Source organism: Ochlerotatus camptorhynchus, unplaced genomic scaffold, assembly GCF_037179485.1.
Source record: "Ochlerotatus camptorhynchus isolate MF236.1 unplaced genomic scaffold, CSIRO-AGI_Acam_v1.1 ptg000434l, whole genome shotgun sequence".
Lineage (NCBI taxonomy): Eukaryota > Metazoa > Arthropoda > Insecta > Diptera > Culicidae > Ochlerotatus > Ochlerotatus camptorhynchus.
The window spans coordinates 6,711,457-6,732,365 of NW_027040920.1; the positions used below are offsets into that span (position 1 = coordinate 6,711,457).

The window sequence follows — 20,909 nt, forward strand, 5'->3', positions numbered from 1 at the left end:
AATTTACCAAATTAGATCGTTTTTAGCGACTGAATGAATAACAAATATCTACTTGTTCGGGAAAAAAAACACAACTAAAATCGATTGACGAATAGTGAAGTAAAGTGTAAAATATTGTACAAAAATGGCAATTCTAAGTTTTACAATGTTTGCTAGTAGTAATTAAAAATACTAAGAGAAATATATAAATGTAAATGGACGGATAATAATGAATTAAAATTTATGCTAACCTCATTGCTCTGTAAAACAATAATAAAGAATGATAATGATTGCGACGGGAAAGCTAAATCGGAAAGAAATTCCTGTTGGTTATCCATCACTCCCTTCACAGCTGGTAAATAAAGCGTCGTTGATGATTATCTCAAATACTTAAGAGCAGGCACAAAGTGGTGTAATTCCTCGTTTAATAGGGCAGCTATTTATTTATTTATTTATTATTCTATTCATCGCACTTTTGTTGTCTAATTGGATGAAAGGGACCGTGAAAGAGGACACTAAAATTGAAAGTTTTTCTTCCGACAGTTTCATCTTAGTATTTATCTTTGGTACTAGCATAGAGGTAACTCTAAGACTACTGGGTCCCGAAGAAAATCATTATTATTTTTGGCTCACTCAGTACCAGAACAACGGTCCCAAGCAGTCCCAAGCTATTTCACTCACCCCTGCATGTTCTGCATGAATCCACACACCCCTGATGTTATCTGTCAAACTTTCATAGCGAATCAAAACAAACATAGTGTAGTAATAGAATTTCAACTAGAATAGGGTACGTTAATCTTTTGCTTGGGACCAATAGGCTACTAAAGTGGTGAGCCAATTTAAAATCGTTAGTTTCGTATTGATTGTTGGTACTAGCATGTCCAGGGTTGCTGCAACACTGAAGACTTCGCGATTTTTGCTATTTCCGCTGATTTGGATTGTATTTGTTGTATCGCTGCTTTGCTTATCATATGTGTTCTGGTACGCATTTAGCGCGGATTTGCTTATCAGATTCGTTCTGGCGTGGATTTTATTTCAAATAGCTCGACACAACCCTGCATGTTAAAACATCATGTCGACATGATATCTCGGAGGCGAACCAGCCTAAGGCTGAAAGCCTCCTAAATAAAGCTAAATTAATTAATTAATGTCGACATGATGTTTTGACATGTTATATGATGAGCTATTCCTGCCCAAATAGCGAAAGCATATACACTGGAGTCGCTTTTTACGCGGATTCCGGAATTTTCGCGGTTTTTTTTTACGCGGGACGTATCACCCGCGTAAAAAGCGACTCCAGTGTACAAATTTTTGCCTTTACCTCTCAGAATTTCATGAAACTACGCATAACTGTTCGCTATGGACAATGAATCCCGTTTGTGCTAGAATTCGGCTATTTTGACTAACGCTTAATTTTTCAAAATGGTGTATTCGATATTTTTCAATAAATCTTAGCACGATAACGGCACATCTAATTGAAATGACGTCTGAGCCTAAGTTGTAGAAAACTGAATTGCATAAAAAAAAATCTCAAATTTTTGTCAAAAAAAAAGAAAAAAAAAAATGGCGTTAAGAAGGGTCATTATGCAGCGAAGTGTCCAAGCAACAATCTACAAAGAAAGAAAGTAAGGCGTTGTGTAATGCTTTTGCGATAGGCGATGTAAGCCAGAACGAATGGATTTTTGATTCTAGCGCCACCTACAACATGTCTCATGATGGTGAAAAAATCATGCAGCGGCAGCATCTGTCACATCCAGTGGGGACGGCAAACAACGGTTTTATGTTGTCTGTAGCGAAAGGCTTGGTGAACCTTCAACTCGAATAGGGCCTAATAAAAGTGCAGGAAGTGCTGCAGACAGGCGTTGAAACTGTTGACGTTTTTTACGACACTCGCTTCGTTGTCATACGCGACAGTCTGTTTTTATTCGTACTCTCATCACCGACGAACAGTATTGTATAATGGTATTTTTACAGTTTGTACCGTTCTGATTCATATTACGAACACGCTCAAATTCTGAGCACTTGTGTTTTTGTATGGGACGGATTTTGAAAAATTTTCTTTTAGGATGTCCATATTACGATAAGTCGTGAGTTTAAATACATTCTGAGCGGATCAGCAATATTTTAGGTAAAAAAGGTGTTTTTCAAAGGATGATTTTAACGCACTGTTCGGAATTTGAATCAATACGGTAAATCACGCGATGATCGAGACGTTTCCGTCGGATAAGATATTTTGCGGCCGAGTGTCTAGGAAGCTATGGAAACCGAAATGGCTCTTGATTTTGTTTTATGCCCTTATAGTATAAACCACCATCGCACTTCGTGAGTTGCCCCAATAGAACCCTTGCTTTTGGTTTGAATCAGTACAAATTCGTTCTATTATATAAAAAAAAAGAAGTAGGGTAAATGTTGGCTTAGGCACCCATTGACTGTTTTCGGCAACCAAAATTTAAACGATAATTTCACTATGTTTTCCCATCAACACACTTCCCTGAATGTATTCAAACGATTCTTTAGTCTTTCAGCTTCAATCTGATTATATTTATACGACCGAGCAATCCTATTATGCCAGATTTTTCTTCAAATGAAGTATACGCACTACAAAATGGGGCTGATTTCGAGTTGCCGATAATAGAACAACTGGTTAACACGCAGTTCTAATGGGAAGGTTGCCGAAGAAAAAGAGGCTGCCGACAATAGTCACACTCACCTGAGAAGTTTGGAGCGTTGTAAAATCGCTTTCAAACCGGTTTGAAAAATTCTGTCGATTGGAATGGATAGAGAAGCAAGCAGCAGATGAATGTTAACAAACAGACACGTGGTATATGTGCGTAACGCTGACAAAATGCTAATAGAAGTGCGGACGCTGCTTAGATTGACGAGAATACGTAAATTCCCCTATACATATTCATTTTCTTCCGAACTAAATAAACCACCATCACACTTTGTGAGTGGCCCCAACAGTATCCTTGCCGTTGGTCTAAATCGGGTCAAATCGGTTCTAATAATTATTTTATATTCAATCAAGTAAACCACCATCACACTTCGTGAGTGGCCCCAACAGCATCCTTGCTGTTGGTTTAAATCGGTTCAAACCGCTTATAATTAAATATTTTGTCATTGATAAAATAAAATAAACCATCATCACACTTTGTGAGTGGCCCCAACAGTATCCTTATTGTTGGTTTAAATCGGTATACACACATCTAATAATGATCTACATCTCTAGACAGCCGGCTGTTTAGAGCATAAATCGAAAACACTTATAAATAACTACACAAAACAAAAGATCGCATCACTTATCAAGGTGAATCCTGATCCAACGAACCTAACCCACTAACAAAACCTCCTTCCTGTGACTTTTGTGGGATGCAGAGGTAAACACGGTCCCAAAACAACAAAAGTCACACACTAACATTCCTTCCCTCTCCCACCTGATTGCAAGGACGTGGCCGGTGACGTTATTGATCTTTAAAGGTAGGAGTCACTGGAACATGTACACTGAGAATGGCAGGTTACTCCCAAGCCCCATTCAGTTGATTCTTTGTACAATTTCACTGGTTCAGATCAATCACGGAGTGCAACTATCGATACGTGCAGTCAGACTAAGCTAAGCTAAGCTAAGCTATTAATCGCACTTTTGTTGTCTAAATGAAGATTGATGGGGGAAAAAAGCCCATTTGGCAAATATGACCATAGGTGTAAAAACCCCATATCTTTTCGACATACAAGAAACAATATCAAAAAGGACACAACAGAACAATTCTATAAAAAAAACGTCGAATAATAATAATAATTATAATAATATGGACTTCTGCATGGAGTTGTCCTTGGATCAGTCAAGTCGAGGCCGTCATCGCAGAGTTGATCGGGAACATAAAAAAGGAAACAGGTAGCAAACTTCATCTGATGTAGGGGAAATGTCGGCATCGGAAATACCTTATTCTATTATCGTAAGGTGGTAAACAAAGTCCTAAAGCACTCAAATTTGGTCAATAGATACTCTGAAACACAACGTATACACATGCCAAAATTGAGATCTCAAGGACTTTGTTTACCCCCTGACGATAATAGAATAAGGTATTCCCGAAGCCGCCATTCACCCTACATTAAATGGACAGCTACTCACCGTCTTGCAACAATTTGCTGATTGAAAGCAGTTGCATGTGTCGAACCATATCGTTACCTATCCAGCCCTAAGAGGAAGAGGAGACAATACGGGTGCGAAAACGAACCACTTTTCTGTCAAACGCGAACCAGCTCGTGATTGGCCGATATGAAGTCCTCTTATTAGATCCAGCCGACAGAGGTCAATTCCACTAACAGCGGTTAGCGCTTTCGCTTATTTTTAAACCCGTTTAATAACTACTGAGATGCGGCCACGAATTTCGATCGACGTCGCGTTATACTGCTGCTGGTGCCGCTTTCTGCTTTAAGTGATACGTTCAGTATGTATTATCGAAAACAAAATCACTTTAATCCAGCCTGAAATAAAACATCAAAGGAATCCATCCCGGTTGCATCAATAAATTGGATGAATGTATCAAATTAGGTTCATCTCATCAGCGCATCTGTCCAAATGTAGGTCAATTAGGAAATGGATAGGTCAATTAGGGAATGGATAGGAATGTGATGACGTGATTCTCGCTTTGTTGGAAACCGAAAAATCCTTCTCACTTCTACAAATTTTCCAATATTTTTACAAAAGGATTCACTTAAGGGAGTATTGGCACCGGTTGGAAACTAACGATTTAAAATAATTGGCTCACTACTTGACTACCCTAATAAAAAAATATGGTTAATTAGCTTAACAACGTGTTCGTGGTATCATCCAAACCATTTATGGAATAGTTCAATAATGATTGGGTTATCGTTCGTGTACACACCAAATTCTGTTTTCATCTCCCAGCAAAATGGTTTGCTGAAAATGAACCAGCAAAACGATTTTAGCTGAAACAACAGCTAAGAACTTTTTAATTACTGAAAATCCAGTAAACCGTTGTTTTTGCCGAAAACCAGCAAATCATGAACTGTCAAAAAGACTTGTGATTCCAGTTAATTAGTGGGACGACCGCTTACAAATAAAATTCTGCAAAAAAAAACATTGCGTTGTAAAATTTTAAATGGATTATAATAGTTTGGCTACTCTTTTGCATAATAATAACGGTAAGACAGGGGAATATTTTGAAGGAAATATTATCTTGTAACAGATTGCCTTTTATTCTAGATAAATTCCGTAGAAACATGGAGATGATGCTTACGTGCGAATGGAGAAGAACTTGAAGATAATCGATAGTTTTGTGTAGAGTTATTTCAATAACGACTGAATAAAAGAGGGTTCAAGTGATTTCTCTAACTACTGATGCATTGATTTCCTGTTTTTCTTATTAAAACGAGAAAAGCTTCTCGTAATTGCGTAATTGCTGAAATTCCAGCAAAACCAACCCCATATTTTTTAGCAAAGAAATTGCTGATTTTCCAGCAACCTTCTATCAAAAAATATTTGCTGGAAAGCTAGCAAAATTTACTTTGCTGGAAGGATTGCTGGTTATACCAAAGATGAAACTGTCGGAAGAAAAACTTCCTATTTTAGTGTCCTCTCTCACGGTCCCCTTCATCCAATGAATACCCGCCGTATTCAAGGTAATTTTGTGGTTTTGCTGCCCCCTCGGTAGAGATGAAATTTTGCGCTCATTTTTATCAAAACAATTACACCAAAATCAGAGATGTCCCATTTTTTAATTACTCGATTAACAACTAATCGATTATTTTTTGTTCGCAGTGCTGCCATTTTTCCACCAATGAGAGTGCAGCACATGTTTGAAACCTGTTAATATGATATTTTTGATATTAGCACTGTTAGCACTCAATTGTGACCCATCGAAAAAGGTCTCGATTTTTGCAACATGTGCAACATAGATGAAGCAACCTGTGGAAACCAGGGGGAACGACACAACAGGATTATCCTATAGATATCTATAGATTATCCCAAGAATTGTCAAGCAAGCCGTGCAGTTTCTCGAAGTTTTCAGGTTGATGGCGAAGCACTCTGCCGTACAGCCATACTCACTGTCAGTTTTCAACAATCTCCCCAACAAACACCATGTATGTTAGCTGGCTATGCCGGTTAAAAATCGGTGCGAAAACATCGGCGAGAACTTAAAAAAGATGACGAACCACTCGTCTAAAATCGGTCGCGGGACAACATCAAGTGCATCACGGAGAAGACGGGAACGCACATCCATAGATCAGTGCACGGTCCCTAACCTCACTTTTTGCTCCCTATCATTTTGCTTCTGAGTAAAAGAGATAGCAACGAATGGGAGCCAAAACAAACCACCCAAAACTGTCAAAACTTACGGGTGAGAGAAGAGTGCGGCAAATCTTCGTGAACTGATCAATTTCTCGGACTCAAACCGATCGAATTTGACGGATAAGAGCCCAGGTGTCTGTGTGTTGTAGCATGGAAGTTACGACAAGCAGGTCACAAAGGAATTCAGGTCATTTTTCCACTCGGCCCAAGTTTTACTCGTTGCTGCTGCTGGTCAAGGATTCAGTGAAGAAAGAGCTAATGGTGAAGGAAGACACCCGCCGGCTGATGGAGTTTCTGTGCGAGAATATTGTGAATCAAATTCCCGTCCAAATACAGCTGGGAATATTAACCGGAACCTAGTGATCCAGCGCCACCACCCGTTCCTCCTACTGTGCAGTTTCAACCTACTTGGTACGGAACCGTTTTCCGCACTTGAGCTGTGATCTTTGGTTAATATTGTTGGGCGGTGTCCATTAATTATGTTACGCTAAAAATCAATATTTTCGACCCGCCCCCCCTTTAGAACAAAACGTAACTCTGAAAATGATAAACAAAAAATCAGCGAACCATCAAGTACCTGCTTTTCAAAAGTTTTAGCATAGCAAAAATCTAAAGATATAAAATTAAAACATATCCATTTTGCAAGCAAGATTTAGTGATGACATTTTTTGACCTGTATTTTCAAACTTTAGAAAGAAACAAAAAAAAACAAAATGTCCTCGTTTTTACGTAACAGAAAGGTTTGCTCCTCCTCCCCTACACGGATAGAAATATCCTTATACCTTTTGGCAAATTTCCATTGCTGATTATTCATAAAATGTATAAGTCAACTAATAAGCAGACGCCTTGCAAAAAGTTAATAAAGATCATGTGTCAAATGAAATGTATAAGCGGTCACACATACCTTTTATGCATTCTAATAGGATCTATGTGGTTTGTATTATGGAATGTATAAGGCTGATGCTTTGGCAAAAATGTATAAGTGAAACACATTAATTAAATAATTGATTTTCGTTTCGTGTATGTAATTATTCGTAACGATAACGATAATATAAGCGTTACGTAATTTATGGACGCTGCATTGCAGCAGATTTTTCTTCTTTTTACACCTATCCTCTTCGCGTTCGGACTTGTATTCCTCTGAAACTTTTTAACACTCCTCACATCACATCCATTCCCTGATCTATCCCATCTATTTTTTTTTCTTTCCGTGCTCTATTTTCGTAAACACGACACACACAGCAAAAAAAAATGTAATATCGATCAATGTAATTCAAGCTGATTTATGAAATAATGATGTAATAGCAAAAAGCAGATACAATATTACATCAATGGATGTAATTTTGTTCGCAAAATCGATGTACATCATGCGCGGAGACGAACCAGTTCAGGGCTGAAAGTCTCCTTAATAAAGATATATAAAAAAAGATGTACATCGTACAACGATACATTACACAACCAATGGATTGACCTGGTTGCAGCAGTTTGGATGTAATATTTGAGGTAATATCAACAATCAATACGAAATTAACGATTTTAAATTGGCTCACTACTTGACTAGCCTATTGGTCCCAAGCAAATCGATTAACGTACCCCATTCTAGTCAAAATTCTAGTACTACACAATGTTTGTTTTGATTCGCTTTGAAAGTTTGACAGATAAAATGAGGGGTTAGTGGATTTTCCTATGTTTCGAGGGGTGAATTGATTAGCTTGGGACCGAAGATAGTACCAGAGCTGAGCCAAAAAGTTGAGCACGTTTCTTCAGGACCTACTTGTTTTAGAGTTACCTCTATGGTAATATTCAACAATTTTTTTTTCCGTGCGCTCAAAAAAATCCCATCAATATTATGTTTTACCCCGAAAATCCCAAGTAATTACTAGAATGAAAAAATACATCCAAATGAGTGTCGTTCCCCCTGGTGCAAACTATAACGATTTAAAATTGACTCACTATAGTATACTTCAAGAGCAAATTTTCATTATGTCGTAAGTAACATTCGCACCAATCCGAGAAAAATAAAGTTTTGTTTTGATGACCGAAAAGTTATTCCTATTTCCAAGTAAACATATATAATTTCATAGTGATAGCAATGTTTAACATATTTAGCCGGGTTTTAATCATATAAATGCAAATCGCTAGCTTTCATGCTAAAAAATACTGGTTTTTGAGTCAAAAGTTATTATACGTCGTTTGGTGGCCCCTATTGTTACTTAAGTCAAAGTGTATTTACCAGGATATTCGGGAGAATTATCAATTACGTCTCCTTACGTGCAGCCCATTCATCATTTTAGGACCACCGAAATCATCTTAGCAACAAACAGTTCGATTTATTCACTTTAATAATGAGAAAGCGAAACGACGAACGTACACTTTTCACGGGTTTCTCAGCGCTGTTACTTAAGTCAAACGGCATCTCCATAGAAATTGGGTGACTTAAGTAACATCGAAAACTATTTTGATCGGAAGGTGATTACGTCAAAAAGCAATTTGACTGGCAAATAAATTTAAAAATAGGGTTTGATCCTATATTCGGACAGTATATAGTGTAATAGCAGGAGAATCGATTGACACTGATAGCTCGACTTTGTTTACCTTTGTTACATTCGACGTAATGAAATTTTGCTTTTGACTTGACTAGTGTGTTGGTCCCAAACAAATCGATTAACGTACCCCATTCCAGTATAAATTCCAGTACTACACTATGTTTGTTTTGATTTGTTATGAATGTTTGACAGATAAAATGAGGGGTTCGTTGATTTTCCTATGTTTCGAGGGGTACATCGATTAGCGTGGGACCGAAGATAGTGCCAGAGCTGAGCCCGTTTCTTCGAGACCTTCTGGTCTTGGAGTTACCTCTATGCTAAAAGCACAAGCCATTTGGAATCAGAAAAACCGCAGTTCGGTTTCAGCTGACGTCATTCCCCCTTATTCTGCGAGTCACGTGACTCTCTCTCACCGGTGAGGTGAGAATTGTCACCTCGTGTGAGGTGACTCTCCATGCAAATCAACCCCCTTATTCTGCGAGTCACGTGACTCTCTGTCACCGGTGAGGTGACAATTGTCACCTCGTGTGAGGTGACAATTGTCACCTCGTGTGAGGTGACTCTCCGTGCAAATCAAATGGAGAGTCACCTCACACGAGGTGACTATTGTCACCTCACCGGTGAGAGAGAGTCACGTGACTCGCAGAATAGGGGGGATTGTAGGAGAATTGAAGCGATGATTGGTGACCCCAAACAGCGCAATATGGAACCCTACCTACACTGAACGAATTTGACATATTCCTGTTATGTGGAAGTCTAATAAATTTGCGCTATAAGATAATCCATTGAAAATGATATGATTGAAAATGTGTCAGGTAAATTCTATATGAATATCTGATACATTTACAATGCTGATAATTTGGTAACTTTTATATGATCGTCATATGATAAATGAAAATCAGTCAAATTATAATAATTAACTGAAATGTATTTGAAACCCATAAGCATAAGCTTTACGTTTCACCACAATATAATATATGTGTCATAAATCAATCGAAGTAAAGTTTATGTGAAAATAACATGAAATTTACTTCTTCTTTTGACACATATATTTAATCGATTTCTAAAAATAAATTCGAAAAAATAAACATCAGGCAGTGGGAGCTTTCACAGTTGAGCCTTTTTTTATTGTAGCTGATTTGGGATTCGATCAAGAACTGTTGAGGTGTGATGCTTTCGGTGTCTGTGCTCGATTCCACTGGGCCACGGCTGACTTCAAGATTGAGCTCGTTCAAATAGCATGAAGTAGGAACAGCTCTCCCGACATGGAATGTAGTGCAACTTTATGCTCGTTTTGCTAGAGTGAAGACAAATAGCACTGACAAATTTATGTTCCGTTTCGGTGGTGTGGTTTGTTCAAATCTTTCTTAATGCACCTGTGTGCAATAAATCAACGACTAAATTATATGATTTGATAGAACTGGCTCATGAAGTTCGAGTACTACTTAGGGCTGGAATCTGAATTAGCCGTGTAGAAGGCTTACAATTAGAATCATAGCAAAGTAAATATTACAATAGAATCATTTTTTTTTCAATCTCAATACATTCTTTTCTGGAACCAATTATCATATGAAACAATAACAAACAAAGATTATTCAATACAGTATCATTGTTGTTTAGTAGTATTTAGTGCAACTAATCATTTTAATGAGTGTACGTTAACATCGTTGAAAATTGTTTCAATAATTTATAAAGAACAATCATGTAAGATGTATTTTATTGGGAGCGATATTCATCGCAGAAAAACATGCAAAAACAAATGCTTGCTGTTGGGTCTCTTAAAAGGCATTTCTATATGACTATTTAATTATTGGGATAGATCTGTTTACAATCTCTAAACCTCAAAAATCAAAGGAAGCTATTCCAATGAGATATACATGTTTTCCTATACTGCAAAGTTAAATGACAGTCCAATAGTTTCTACATGTCTATTTACACGCGACATATCAACAAACGTCAAAAATCAGTAAAAGCAACTCCAATAAAATATACATGATTATCTTATAAGATATATATTTTAGTGAGCAATATTCATCATGAAAACAGGTATATTTTACTGAATTTTCTCATAGTGCAAACTTATATGATTTTCCATTAGTTTCTAGATGTATGTTCCCACCCATGACATATCAACAGTTTTTCACCATGAAATATATCAGACAATATTCATATACTTCTTACCTTCGCTAACCACGTTCGAAGCAAAGTATTATCAAGTACTAAGTATGTGAAATTACGATAGAAATCATTCCATATCGCAGTCATAGTTTTTAAGTGATAATCCAATGGAATCTATCAATCATCACATAGAATGAATAAATCTGCTGACATTGCTATGTTATAAGATGGATCCAATAAACGGTACATGTCGATTTGTTTCAGTGTACGATTCCATGGTTGTTCGTCGCGATCTGCTGGATTCAAATCGAAGAGGAATCCGTAGAGTAGCAGAGCAACTTAAATTGCAGGCGTTTACAGATGAAGATATTGGGTCCATGAAAGAATCCCCCCTATGGAAAAGAATACTGCGAGTCACGTGACTCTCTCTCATCGGTGAGGTGACAATTGGGTTCTTTAATTTTGAAAAATGTTTCGTTTTTTATACATCATCTGAAAGAGCTTCGTTTTCGGAGCACAGCGATATTTTTTTCGAACCCACACACTTTCATCTCGATTTTTAAATCAAGATTTAAAGCAAAATAATAACTTCACTGTTTGACACTAAACTAACAAACGGACAGCTCGCTCCCATACAAAGTGACACCGAGGGGCACTAATAAGGTGATTTTGGCAAATGTAATCGTACTTATTTAAAATAGTTCCAGTGTACCAAAATTGATGAAATTTTGGGTTTGGGTTCCATTTTTAATGCAGATTACGAATATGCATTTACCTCAATACCATTAAAGAACCCAATTGTCACCTCACCGGTGACAGAGAGTCACGTGACTCGCAGAATAAGGGGGAATACATTCAAGTAATGTCGATGTTAGCCAAAGCCGTTGACAAGGTTCAAGGAGAGGATCAAACCTACTTAGGTAGTTTTCTGCCTACCGTAGCCGCTACTATTTTTGAAATTAAGGGCTTATCTTCTGTGATACATTGGTTGATGCATATTTGGGAAGTATTTTGATTGCATCCAAAGTTCCGGTTGATCTGGCTGGAGAAGTATGACCCCAAGTACCGAGAGTGAGAAAAGCAATGGAAGGAGCGGTAGAAGAATTGTTGAAGGAGTCTGAAGAAGTTAGCAGTAGCGGTACGAACTTGGATGACGACGATGACTTTTTCAGCAGCGTCACCAACGAGAAAGGAACAATAGGGCGCAATCGAGGATCAGCGAGGACAACTTCACGAGCATTGATGAACGAATGGCTGCAGGCTGTTTCCACGAAAAGTTTCGAAGAAAATGTCTTCTTGAATGGAATGGACAACAGGAACTCCGAAAAAAAGGATTGGCAAATCAAAGTTGGCACTCGTGGAGAATAGAAGAACTATGAGAGTGATGATGGTTTCAAAATTTTACACGGTGAGGTATACGAGTGCAATCTTAAAATGCTTTTATTTTGCAAATGGAGCATTTTATTTAAATCTGGTTGATGCTATGTTAGTAGAAAACTTAAGGACTACTCAATAGACAAATAATACAGAAAAATTAATTTCTTTTCAGATTTTTAGGTGTACACATAGATTTGAGCTTTTCTACCACTGTAGCAGCAACCATTTTAAATAAAATGTTCCATTTGCAAAATAAAAGCATTTTAAGATTGCATTTCTTATACTTCCCCGTGGAAAATTTTAAAACCATCATCACTGTTATAGTTCTTCTATTCTCCACGAGTGCCAACTTTGATTTGCCAATAACGGAATCACGAAAACTAAATAAAGCTTTATTTAAGGAACGAATTAAAAGTAACCGTTTGCTTCAAGCGGTTGTTAACAACTCACTGTGAAGGCCCACGCACATTAGATCCGGATCGAACGCGTTGCGGCAAAGTGATTGCTAAATCTATTGTCTAACTGTCAAATTTACGTCAACGCAACGCAAACGGATCTAATGTGGGTGGCCCTTGACCATCGATTCAAATAATCGAGGCCTACTTAGTCTTCACCCCCTTTCGATCGTACACTCCCAGCTTCCTTCTCAGCCCTTCAAATCGACCAGCGTCCAAAGCCTTCGTAAAGATTTCCGCCAGATGCTCCAACGTATAGAACGGCATGATCAACCCGGTCGAAAGCAGCCTTGAAATCCGTGTATACGACGTCCACCTGTGCTTCTGCCTGCATATTCCGAGGGATAGGGAAATGAAAGGGGCGAGTTTTGTTGAGACCGAACGTTTGGGGTAGAAACCATGTTGGTCAGGAGAAATGTAGTTTCTATAGCAGGCAAATAAAGCGTCGTTGATGATTATCTCGAATACTTTCCAGCAGACACAAAGAGATGTCATTCCTCGGTAAATCTCTAAATTTCGCTTGTCTCCCCTAATCAAATTTATATGGTTATTTTGCTTTAGCTGTCAGTTTGCCGCAACGCGTCAGTTCAGATCTAATGTAGGTGGCCCCTAAAACTTAAGGCCCAAACGCCATGAGGGCGGAAGCGGAACGGAAACGAAAAGTTTGACAGTTGTCACAAATAACATCAAGATGGCTAACCCAAGTCGGTTTGTCAACTATATACTCATCCATCCGACAAGTATGCTTACTCAGATCGGGCTTTTCCGCTGCCACTTTCATTGCGCTTGAGGATTATTACGAAGTGGCGCATATTACACAGCGAAAAATAAAAACGCTACTATGAAAACATTAAATTTTATAAAGATTTTGTAAAATAATATTCTCGGTGATGAATTCACATTTTCACATAATGTTTTTGGTACCATCAAGAAGATTATTTAGACTGATGAATGCGCTGAAATAGAATGTTTATTATTGATTAAAATGTGGTGAGAATCGATCATTTCCTTAGGGGGGCCTATTACCCCACGTTCCCCTAAGTACACAACGCCGATTCATATAGTTCTCTGCGATGTCGTAATCTTGATAAGCCACAACTGCTCTAGAAAAGTGCTGATCGGAGCAGAATCGAGGCAACAGTTCAGTCAATGGTACTATTGATCTGGTTGCGATCAACTCGACATCGGTCTTCGGTCATCGAGCCAGTTTTCGGTGAGTACTTTTTGTATTGCATTGTAGTTGGGCTCGATAGTAGTCTACTTTTGTTCACAGGTCACGAACGTTCTGATAACACACCATGAGCCCACCGGATGTAACGTAGATTGGCAATCAGAAAGGCGAGGTTTGTGGGCAGTGAAATTATTCATCTACATTTGTGAAAGTATGCTCCATAAAATAAAGTTTAACGTGTATTGAGGGCAATAAATAGCTAGACGCCTGTTTACAATTATTTCGCAATTATTCTTTAGAATGGTAACCCGCATAAACGCGAACCATAAATTGACCTTACCTAAAATGGTTAAAAATTGTTTATAATCCCTGCTAAACTTTAACTGAAATGGTTATGGAACTATACATGAACGTTTAATGATAAAGTTTCAACCTTATGTATTATGGTTTTTTGGAACTGGACCTTACAAATAATGGGTTGTTAAGAACCATTACCGTTCCAAATTCTTGTTTTCTCCATACATTTTCGGAAAGAGAACTATATTAGAACCTTTTAACTTATGGTTTGAGAACTTTAATGGTAATGGTTATGGTAGTCAGTAAGGTCCACGAATGGTTTTGTAACATCGATCAACTTTATGTGGAATATATCGCGAATTGGTTGCCTGTAATTTACTGATTACCAATTCACGATATATTCCACGTAAAGTTGAGCGATAATACAAAACCATTAATGGACCTTACTGACTACCATAACCATAACCATTAATGTTCTCAAACCATAAGTAAAAACGTTCTAATATAGTTCTCTTTCCGAAAATGTATGGAGAAAACAAGAATTTGAAATGGTAATGGTTCTTAACAACCCATTATTTGTAAGGTCCAGTTCCAAAAAACCATAATACATAAGGTTGAAACTTTATCATTAAACGTTCATGTAAAGTTCCATAACCATTTCAGTTAAAGTTTAGCAGGGATTATAAACAATTTTTAACCATTTTAGGTAAGGTCAATTTATGGTTCGCGTTTATGCGGGAAGCTTTTAAACGAATTAGATTTCTATTGAGATTTTCACGTCCGGTTGTATTGGTGCGATATATGAGAGCGTGTTAGTGAAAATCCGAGTAAAATACATAACAAATCGCTGTCAATCTCATTTTGACAGATCGAATTTCATAATTTGTTTTAGGCTAGCCAGAGGAAAATAATAAACAACTTTACACGGCGATATACCCGCTAGTGTGCGTGCGTTAAACGTCACTAATCTCTATAGCGAGTGCAACCTCAATAGAGTTCTCCAGATGCACAAAAGTGTGCGTGAGACCGCGTGTTACCTTTTTAAGTAGTTGTGATAACGCGATACCTTTTCGTTTCATCTTCTTCTTCATTTTTATATATGGATGTTGGATTTTAGTGTTCGTTAGATCGCGCTTGGAGATCTCTATGGTAGCTAGGTACATCTTAAAACATACAAACGAGTAACGATTTTCCACCGACAAGCAGACATAACACATATTTATTACTGTAAAACATCGTCGCTAAACACTACCGCCATCTGTTGGGTACATTGTGATGTGCAGTACTCTCAACAGATGGCGGTAGCGTGTAAACGTCAAACGCAAGGGAATTGACTATGCGCGTCACAATTGGCGGTACTTCAAACTGAAAAACATTTAAATTGGCTGTTAAATGCGTGTTCGATTAACTTGTTTTGTCTGTTTGTCTGTGGATTCTCCTTCATTCAGCAGCCAGCAGGCACGCAAACACATTGTTTACCCCTCATAAAGAAGCATCCGACTGGAGCACACTTTCCCAACCAACTTTGCGTAGGTGCACGTGTTTTTGGCCGGTACCGTCAAACCCACCGTTTTCTATAAGAAAATGTTAAGAACATTTACGATAAATTTCATAAGCACAATGCGGAAGTCCTTACCATATATTGCCCGTAGCGTTTGTAGGAACTGCCATGCAGAATAAGCACGTCCAACACATCTTCCGAACTGACTGCATTCTGATCAACCGCCTTGGGGTTTTCGTTGAAGCGGCAATATTTACTTTTGTCCAACATGGCCACAACTTTCGCATCCAACGGGTGCCAGCTGTACACTTCCGGACAGAGCAGATACGACGGGTAGAGATTGCTCTTGTAGCGCATCTTGGGACACGAATGGATATAGAATCCCATATAGTAGTTGGTAATACTGGGGGTGTGCTGTTGCATCTTACGCGTGAAGGCAAGTTCTCTGAAAATGCAATCGTTTAGTGTTGGCCATTTCGAATCATTAGAAGTGTGTCACCTTAGAGATGCATAAGTCCCCAGTGAGAGAAATCTATACTCGGGGTCGTAGAAAAAGTAAACCGAGCTGACGCAGCTGGGGAGGATGTCGATAACCCCAACGGCAATTAGGCGATCGTCCAACCAGTACTGCTGATGGAACGATCCAAATCCACAGCTTGGAGAGTTCTGACCAGTTGTGTACTGAAATTTGTTCGACGTTAGTCGTTTTTCGTAAAAGAAGAATTTTGTTTCACGGGAGGTAAGGTTAGGACACAGGAAAACCAATTGAAATTAGCGAACTACACAGACAATGATAGGGTAATTGTAAGTAGAAGCACGCGCAAAAAAAAAGCTTCCAGGGGAACGAAGAGCCGTACCTGAAGCGGTGACTTGACCAGGAAGTCCAAATATTCTTCGATCGAGTTGGGTGGATCATTGTGCACCTCGGTTTGGTACTTCTTGTACACGCCAAAGGAGATCTGTTTGGTTCGCTTGAACTCATTACTCGAGGTACAGACGATAACGAGCTGATGTTACAATTTGGCAATTTTTGGTGTGTGTATGGTTTTAGGAGTAAAAGTCGGGAGAAAAAGAAAGAAAAACAAAGCAATATCATCACAACTAGCCTAAACTAATCACCTTCAGGGGAGATTTCACTAGGAATCGTTTGTAACGATCCATGTTCAACTTTGAAGAGGGATCCTTATGGATCCCCATCTGATACGTGCGGTAAAGAGCATATACCAAGTCATTAGCTCCTTCCTGCGACAAAACTAATTTTACCTGAAATGAATACAAATTTAGTCTTCTAACTGGACCTCATACACTCAATTACCTTCAAACGATGTGCCGACTGCTCTCCTTCTGCTGGCTCTTCAGCGAGAAAATCCTCCAGACTCTTTTCAACGTTCTTACCCTTGGCCTCTTGCATTTCCTTATCAAGCTCTTCGGGTTTCAATCCTTTCTGAATTAACTTTTCCCGCTTCCGTTCAATTCTCAACAGCTTCGCTTTCTTCGGTGGATTCCTACCACCGGTCGAAGATTTCGTAGACAAATCGGAGCTACTTCCAGCGCTGGGATCCTTTGCTAAGCACATCCCACCGACCGCATCTCGTGCCACAGGACCATCCTCTTTTCTAACGAGAGCTTTTACATTATCCAGATTCAGTTCCTTTCTGGGATTACGCGCTACATCTCCCATTTCTAAATCCCCGCCGGCACTACCATCTTCTGCGCTACGATCTGCATCACTCGTCCCATCGCCGTCGTCCTTTGCCCTTACGCCATCCTTCAAGAATTTATTGACCCGCTTGATGGTCTTCTTGTGCGATTTGCTCAAGCGGAAACGCGTCGCATCGCACTTAATCGTATACGACGGACAGCAGGTGGTGTGCATTTCCGGCTTGTAGCAATAGCATCCGGACCGTCTCCAGCCACGATCGATCAGATCCTGGTAGTCCTGGCAGGTCATGGTGTGGGCCCACATTCCTGCGAATCGAAACGAATAAAAAATGATTCATCCAACAATGAACAATCAACAATTCCATTGAGGGCGAATCCAAGAACAGGAACTTACCATGCGTTTGGCAGGATGTTGGTTGTTTGCAATAGCCGCAACTGTAGTCGGCCTGTTTACCGTAGAAATCCACTATCGTGAACATCGTTCAAATGATTTTTTTCCAGCTTTTTCGATCGATTCGCAAATAATAAATAATTAATCGCTCCTTCCTGACCAAACGTAAATAAGAGGAAAAAACACAACAGCTACAGCAAACAAACAAAAAAAGGACAACAGCTGTTGTGTTTTGACAGCTGGCGTCGTAATTGGGTGTGTTGCTAGAAAAACCTATAATATTAATTAATTTAGGAGTGTTTACCATTTTGACATACGTTCGTTTGGCATACATTTTTATCATTTACAGCTAATACCACATTCAGACTACCGAAATATAACATGTTATAACGGTTGTCAACTAATTGCAACACAGAAACCACGATCAAGATAGCGCTATAACATGTTATAACTCTGTAGTCTGAACGTACTATAATAGTACGTTCAGACTACAGAGTTATAACATGTTATAGCGCTATCTTGATGGTGGTTTCTGTGTTGCAATTAGTTGACAACCGTTATAACATGTTATAACTCTCCAGTCTGGAGAGCGTTTAAGAGAAGAGGTGATCATACGGGGCGAAAATAAACCACTTTTCTGTGAAACGTGAACCAGCTCCTGATTGGCCGATTTCATGTGCGTAACATACAGATAGAGATATATTAAGATAGAGATAGAGATAGAAATAAAAGAGTAAGAAGCCAATTGTCACCTCTTCCTCACGCAGAAAAATTTATCGTTGAAACAAAAATATTTGAGGTAAATTTAAACGTAAACTCAGTTTGTTCTGGCCACAAAAATAAACAAGGTTTATTTCAAACGTATTCCATGTTTGAAGTCATGTGATATTAATGTTTAAAACAAAAATAATGTTACGTTTATTTTAAAAATATTCGTGTTGAAAATAAACGTGAATATTTTTGTTTGGTTTGACAAGTATATGAACAAAAATAAATATGTTTATTTTAAACATGCTTCTTATGTTTGAAAGAAACATACTTAATTTTAAATTATATTAGCAGGATAAAGCAAAAAAAAAAGATTGCAAAGAGATGAAAAAACGATCTGCAGACAAGGCATCTAAGCTCCTGCTCTTTTTCGGGTTCGATTAAGGGTAAGCTGTGGATATTGGGTCCTGGTCCGAGATGCGGTGACCCGTCGGGGTGAGTGTCCGGAAGTTTCAGTTCAGTAAAATCAGTGAAACTTTGTGATATCAGCGTCGTTTTGTCGTTTCTAACGCTGGTCCTCATGCCGGTCTCTTTCTACGTTTGGTGTTCAAGGAGGGGAGGCTGGAGGATCTGGAATAGATTCAAAATCTATTTCGGATTTTCGTTTTTCTTTCGACGTCAGTTGTGGAGGAGGATGATACAGGATCAGCATAAGAAACGACAGAGTGACGTCGATACCGCTGGGGTTCCTCCGGTTTTATCGAGCCGGAACACACCGGTTTCCGAATCCATGACTTCGGTTTTGTTACGGGCCGTTTTCAGTTGATTGGGGCATTTTTTTTCCGAATGTAAACAAGAAGGAAAAAAAGGCAGGGCACGCTAAAAATCGTTTACCCAAATTCTATATTGTTGAAATAAACATGCTTTTGACTTTAATTCAAACATGTATATTTTTGTTGCAAACATGTTTTTAATTTATTTTGAATTATTCATATGTTTATAGAATGAACATTTATATTTTTGATTTAAATGAACAAAATTTGGTTCCTAGGAAGAGGTGACAATTGGCTTCTTACTCTTTTATTTCTATCTCTATCTCTATCTTAATATATCTCTATCTGTATGTTACGCACATGAAATCGGCCAATCAGGAGCTGGTTCACGTTTCACAGTTGAAATATTACTCACTACTCTATGTTTGCCCTGGTGACAACGGGAATGTTAGTCGAAAAGGGATCGGAGTTAGTTATTACCACATTGACTGGTAACGCCTTTTCCAATAGGGCTGCTGCTACGACTGGAGAAATCTAAGATGATGCTATCACTGCATTATACACGAAACGAAAATCAATTATTTAATTCATGTGTTTCACTTATACATTTTTGCCAAAGCATCAGCCTTATACATTCCATAAAATAAACCACATAGGTCCTATTAGAATGCATAAAAGGTATGTGTGACCGCTTATACATTTCATTTGACACATGATCTTTATTAACTTTTTGCAAGGCGTCTTCATATTAGTTGACTTATACATTTTATGAATAATCAGCAATGGAAATTTGCCAAAAGGTATAAGGAGATTTGTATCCGTGTAGGTGGAATTTCAGATGTTTAGAAGAATATTTGAGAGGTTTTTTGATCAGAGATGATTCTTTTGGAGTGATGACTGGGACTGGTTGCTGAGGAGGAAGCACGACCATTAAAGCTGGTTGGAAGTGTATGTTGTTATTGGTAGTAAGCAGGCACGGGCACAGGTTCTTCCATAATATTCCAGTTATTCGAAAGGCTCGGAATACACTTGGTATTACCAACAATCAATACGAAACTAACGATTTTAAATTGGCTCACTACTTGACTAGCCTATTGGTCCCAAGCAAACGATTAACGTACCCCATTTTAGTCGAAATTCTAGTACTACGCAATGTCTGTTTGTCTGTGGTATTACCATAGAGTTAACTCTAAGACTAGAAGGTCCCGAACAAACGTTCTCAACTTTTTGGCTCAGCTCTGGTACTCTCTTCGGTCCCAAGCTAATCGATGCACCCCTCGAAACATAGGAAAATCCAAGAACCCCTCATGTTATCTGTCAAACTTTCATAGCGAATCAAAACAAACATAGTGTAGTACTAGAATTTCTACTAGAATGGGATACGTTAATCGAGTTGCTTGGGACCAATAGGCTAGTCAAGCATTGAGCCAATTTAAAATCGTTACTTTCCACCGGTTGGTATTACTTTATTTACTAACAAACCTGACGTCTAATATGAGACGTATATGCTTAAAAAGAGTAAACGGAGTAGGCAGAGAAAATATTGAGGTACATTGAGTTACTCGCGAGTTACTCGCTGCAAAAAAGCAACTCAGAGTAAACCTGTCTCACCCCTTGA

The 20,909-nt window shown here is 38.5% G+C and overlaps 1 protein-coding gene across 2 annotated transcripts; it reads right to left on the reverse strand.

Moving 5' to 3' along the window:
• Nucleotides 1-15,451: 15,451 nt before the first annotated feature.
• Nucleotides 15,452-17,993, reverse strand: Ate1 (arginyltransferase 1). 2 transcript variants are annotated; one of them, XM_065234444.1, is made up of 6 exons: nucleotides 17,814-17,993; nucleotides 17,073-17,725; nucleotides 16,877-17,020; nucleotides 16,257-16,438; nucleotides 15,893-16,202; nucleotides 15,452-15,830 (listed from the first exon to the last, which is right to left on the reverse strand). In XM_065234444.1, exons 1-6 carry the CDS (start codon nucleotides 17,896-17,898, stop codon nucleotides 15,732-15,734), a joined length of 1,473 nt encoding a protein of 490 aa, XP_065090516.1. In that variant the 5' UTR covers nucleotides 17,899-17,993; the 3' UTR covers nucleotides 15,452-15,731. The 2 variants fall into 2 exon arrangements, with proteins under 2 accessions (XP_065090516.1, XP_065090515.1); XM_065234443.1 differs by lacking the exon at nucleotides 16,877-17,020 and adding an exon at nucleotides 16,615-16,764 and having other exon boundaries at nucleotides 15,453-15,830.
• Nucleotides 17,994-20,909: the final 2,916 nt, after the last annotated feature.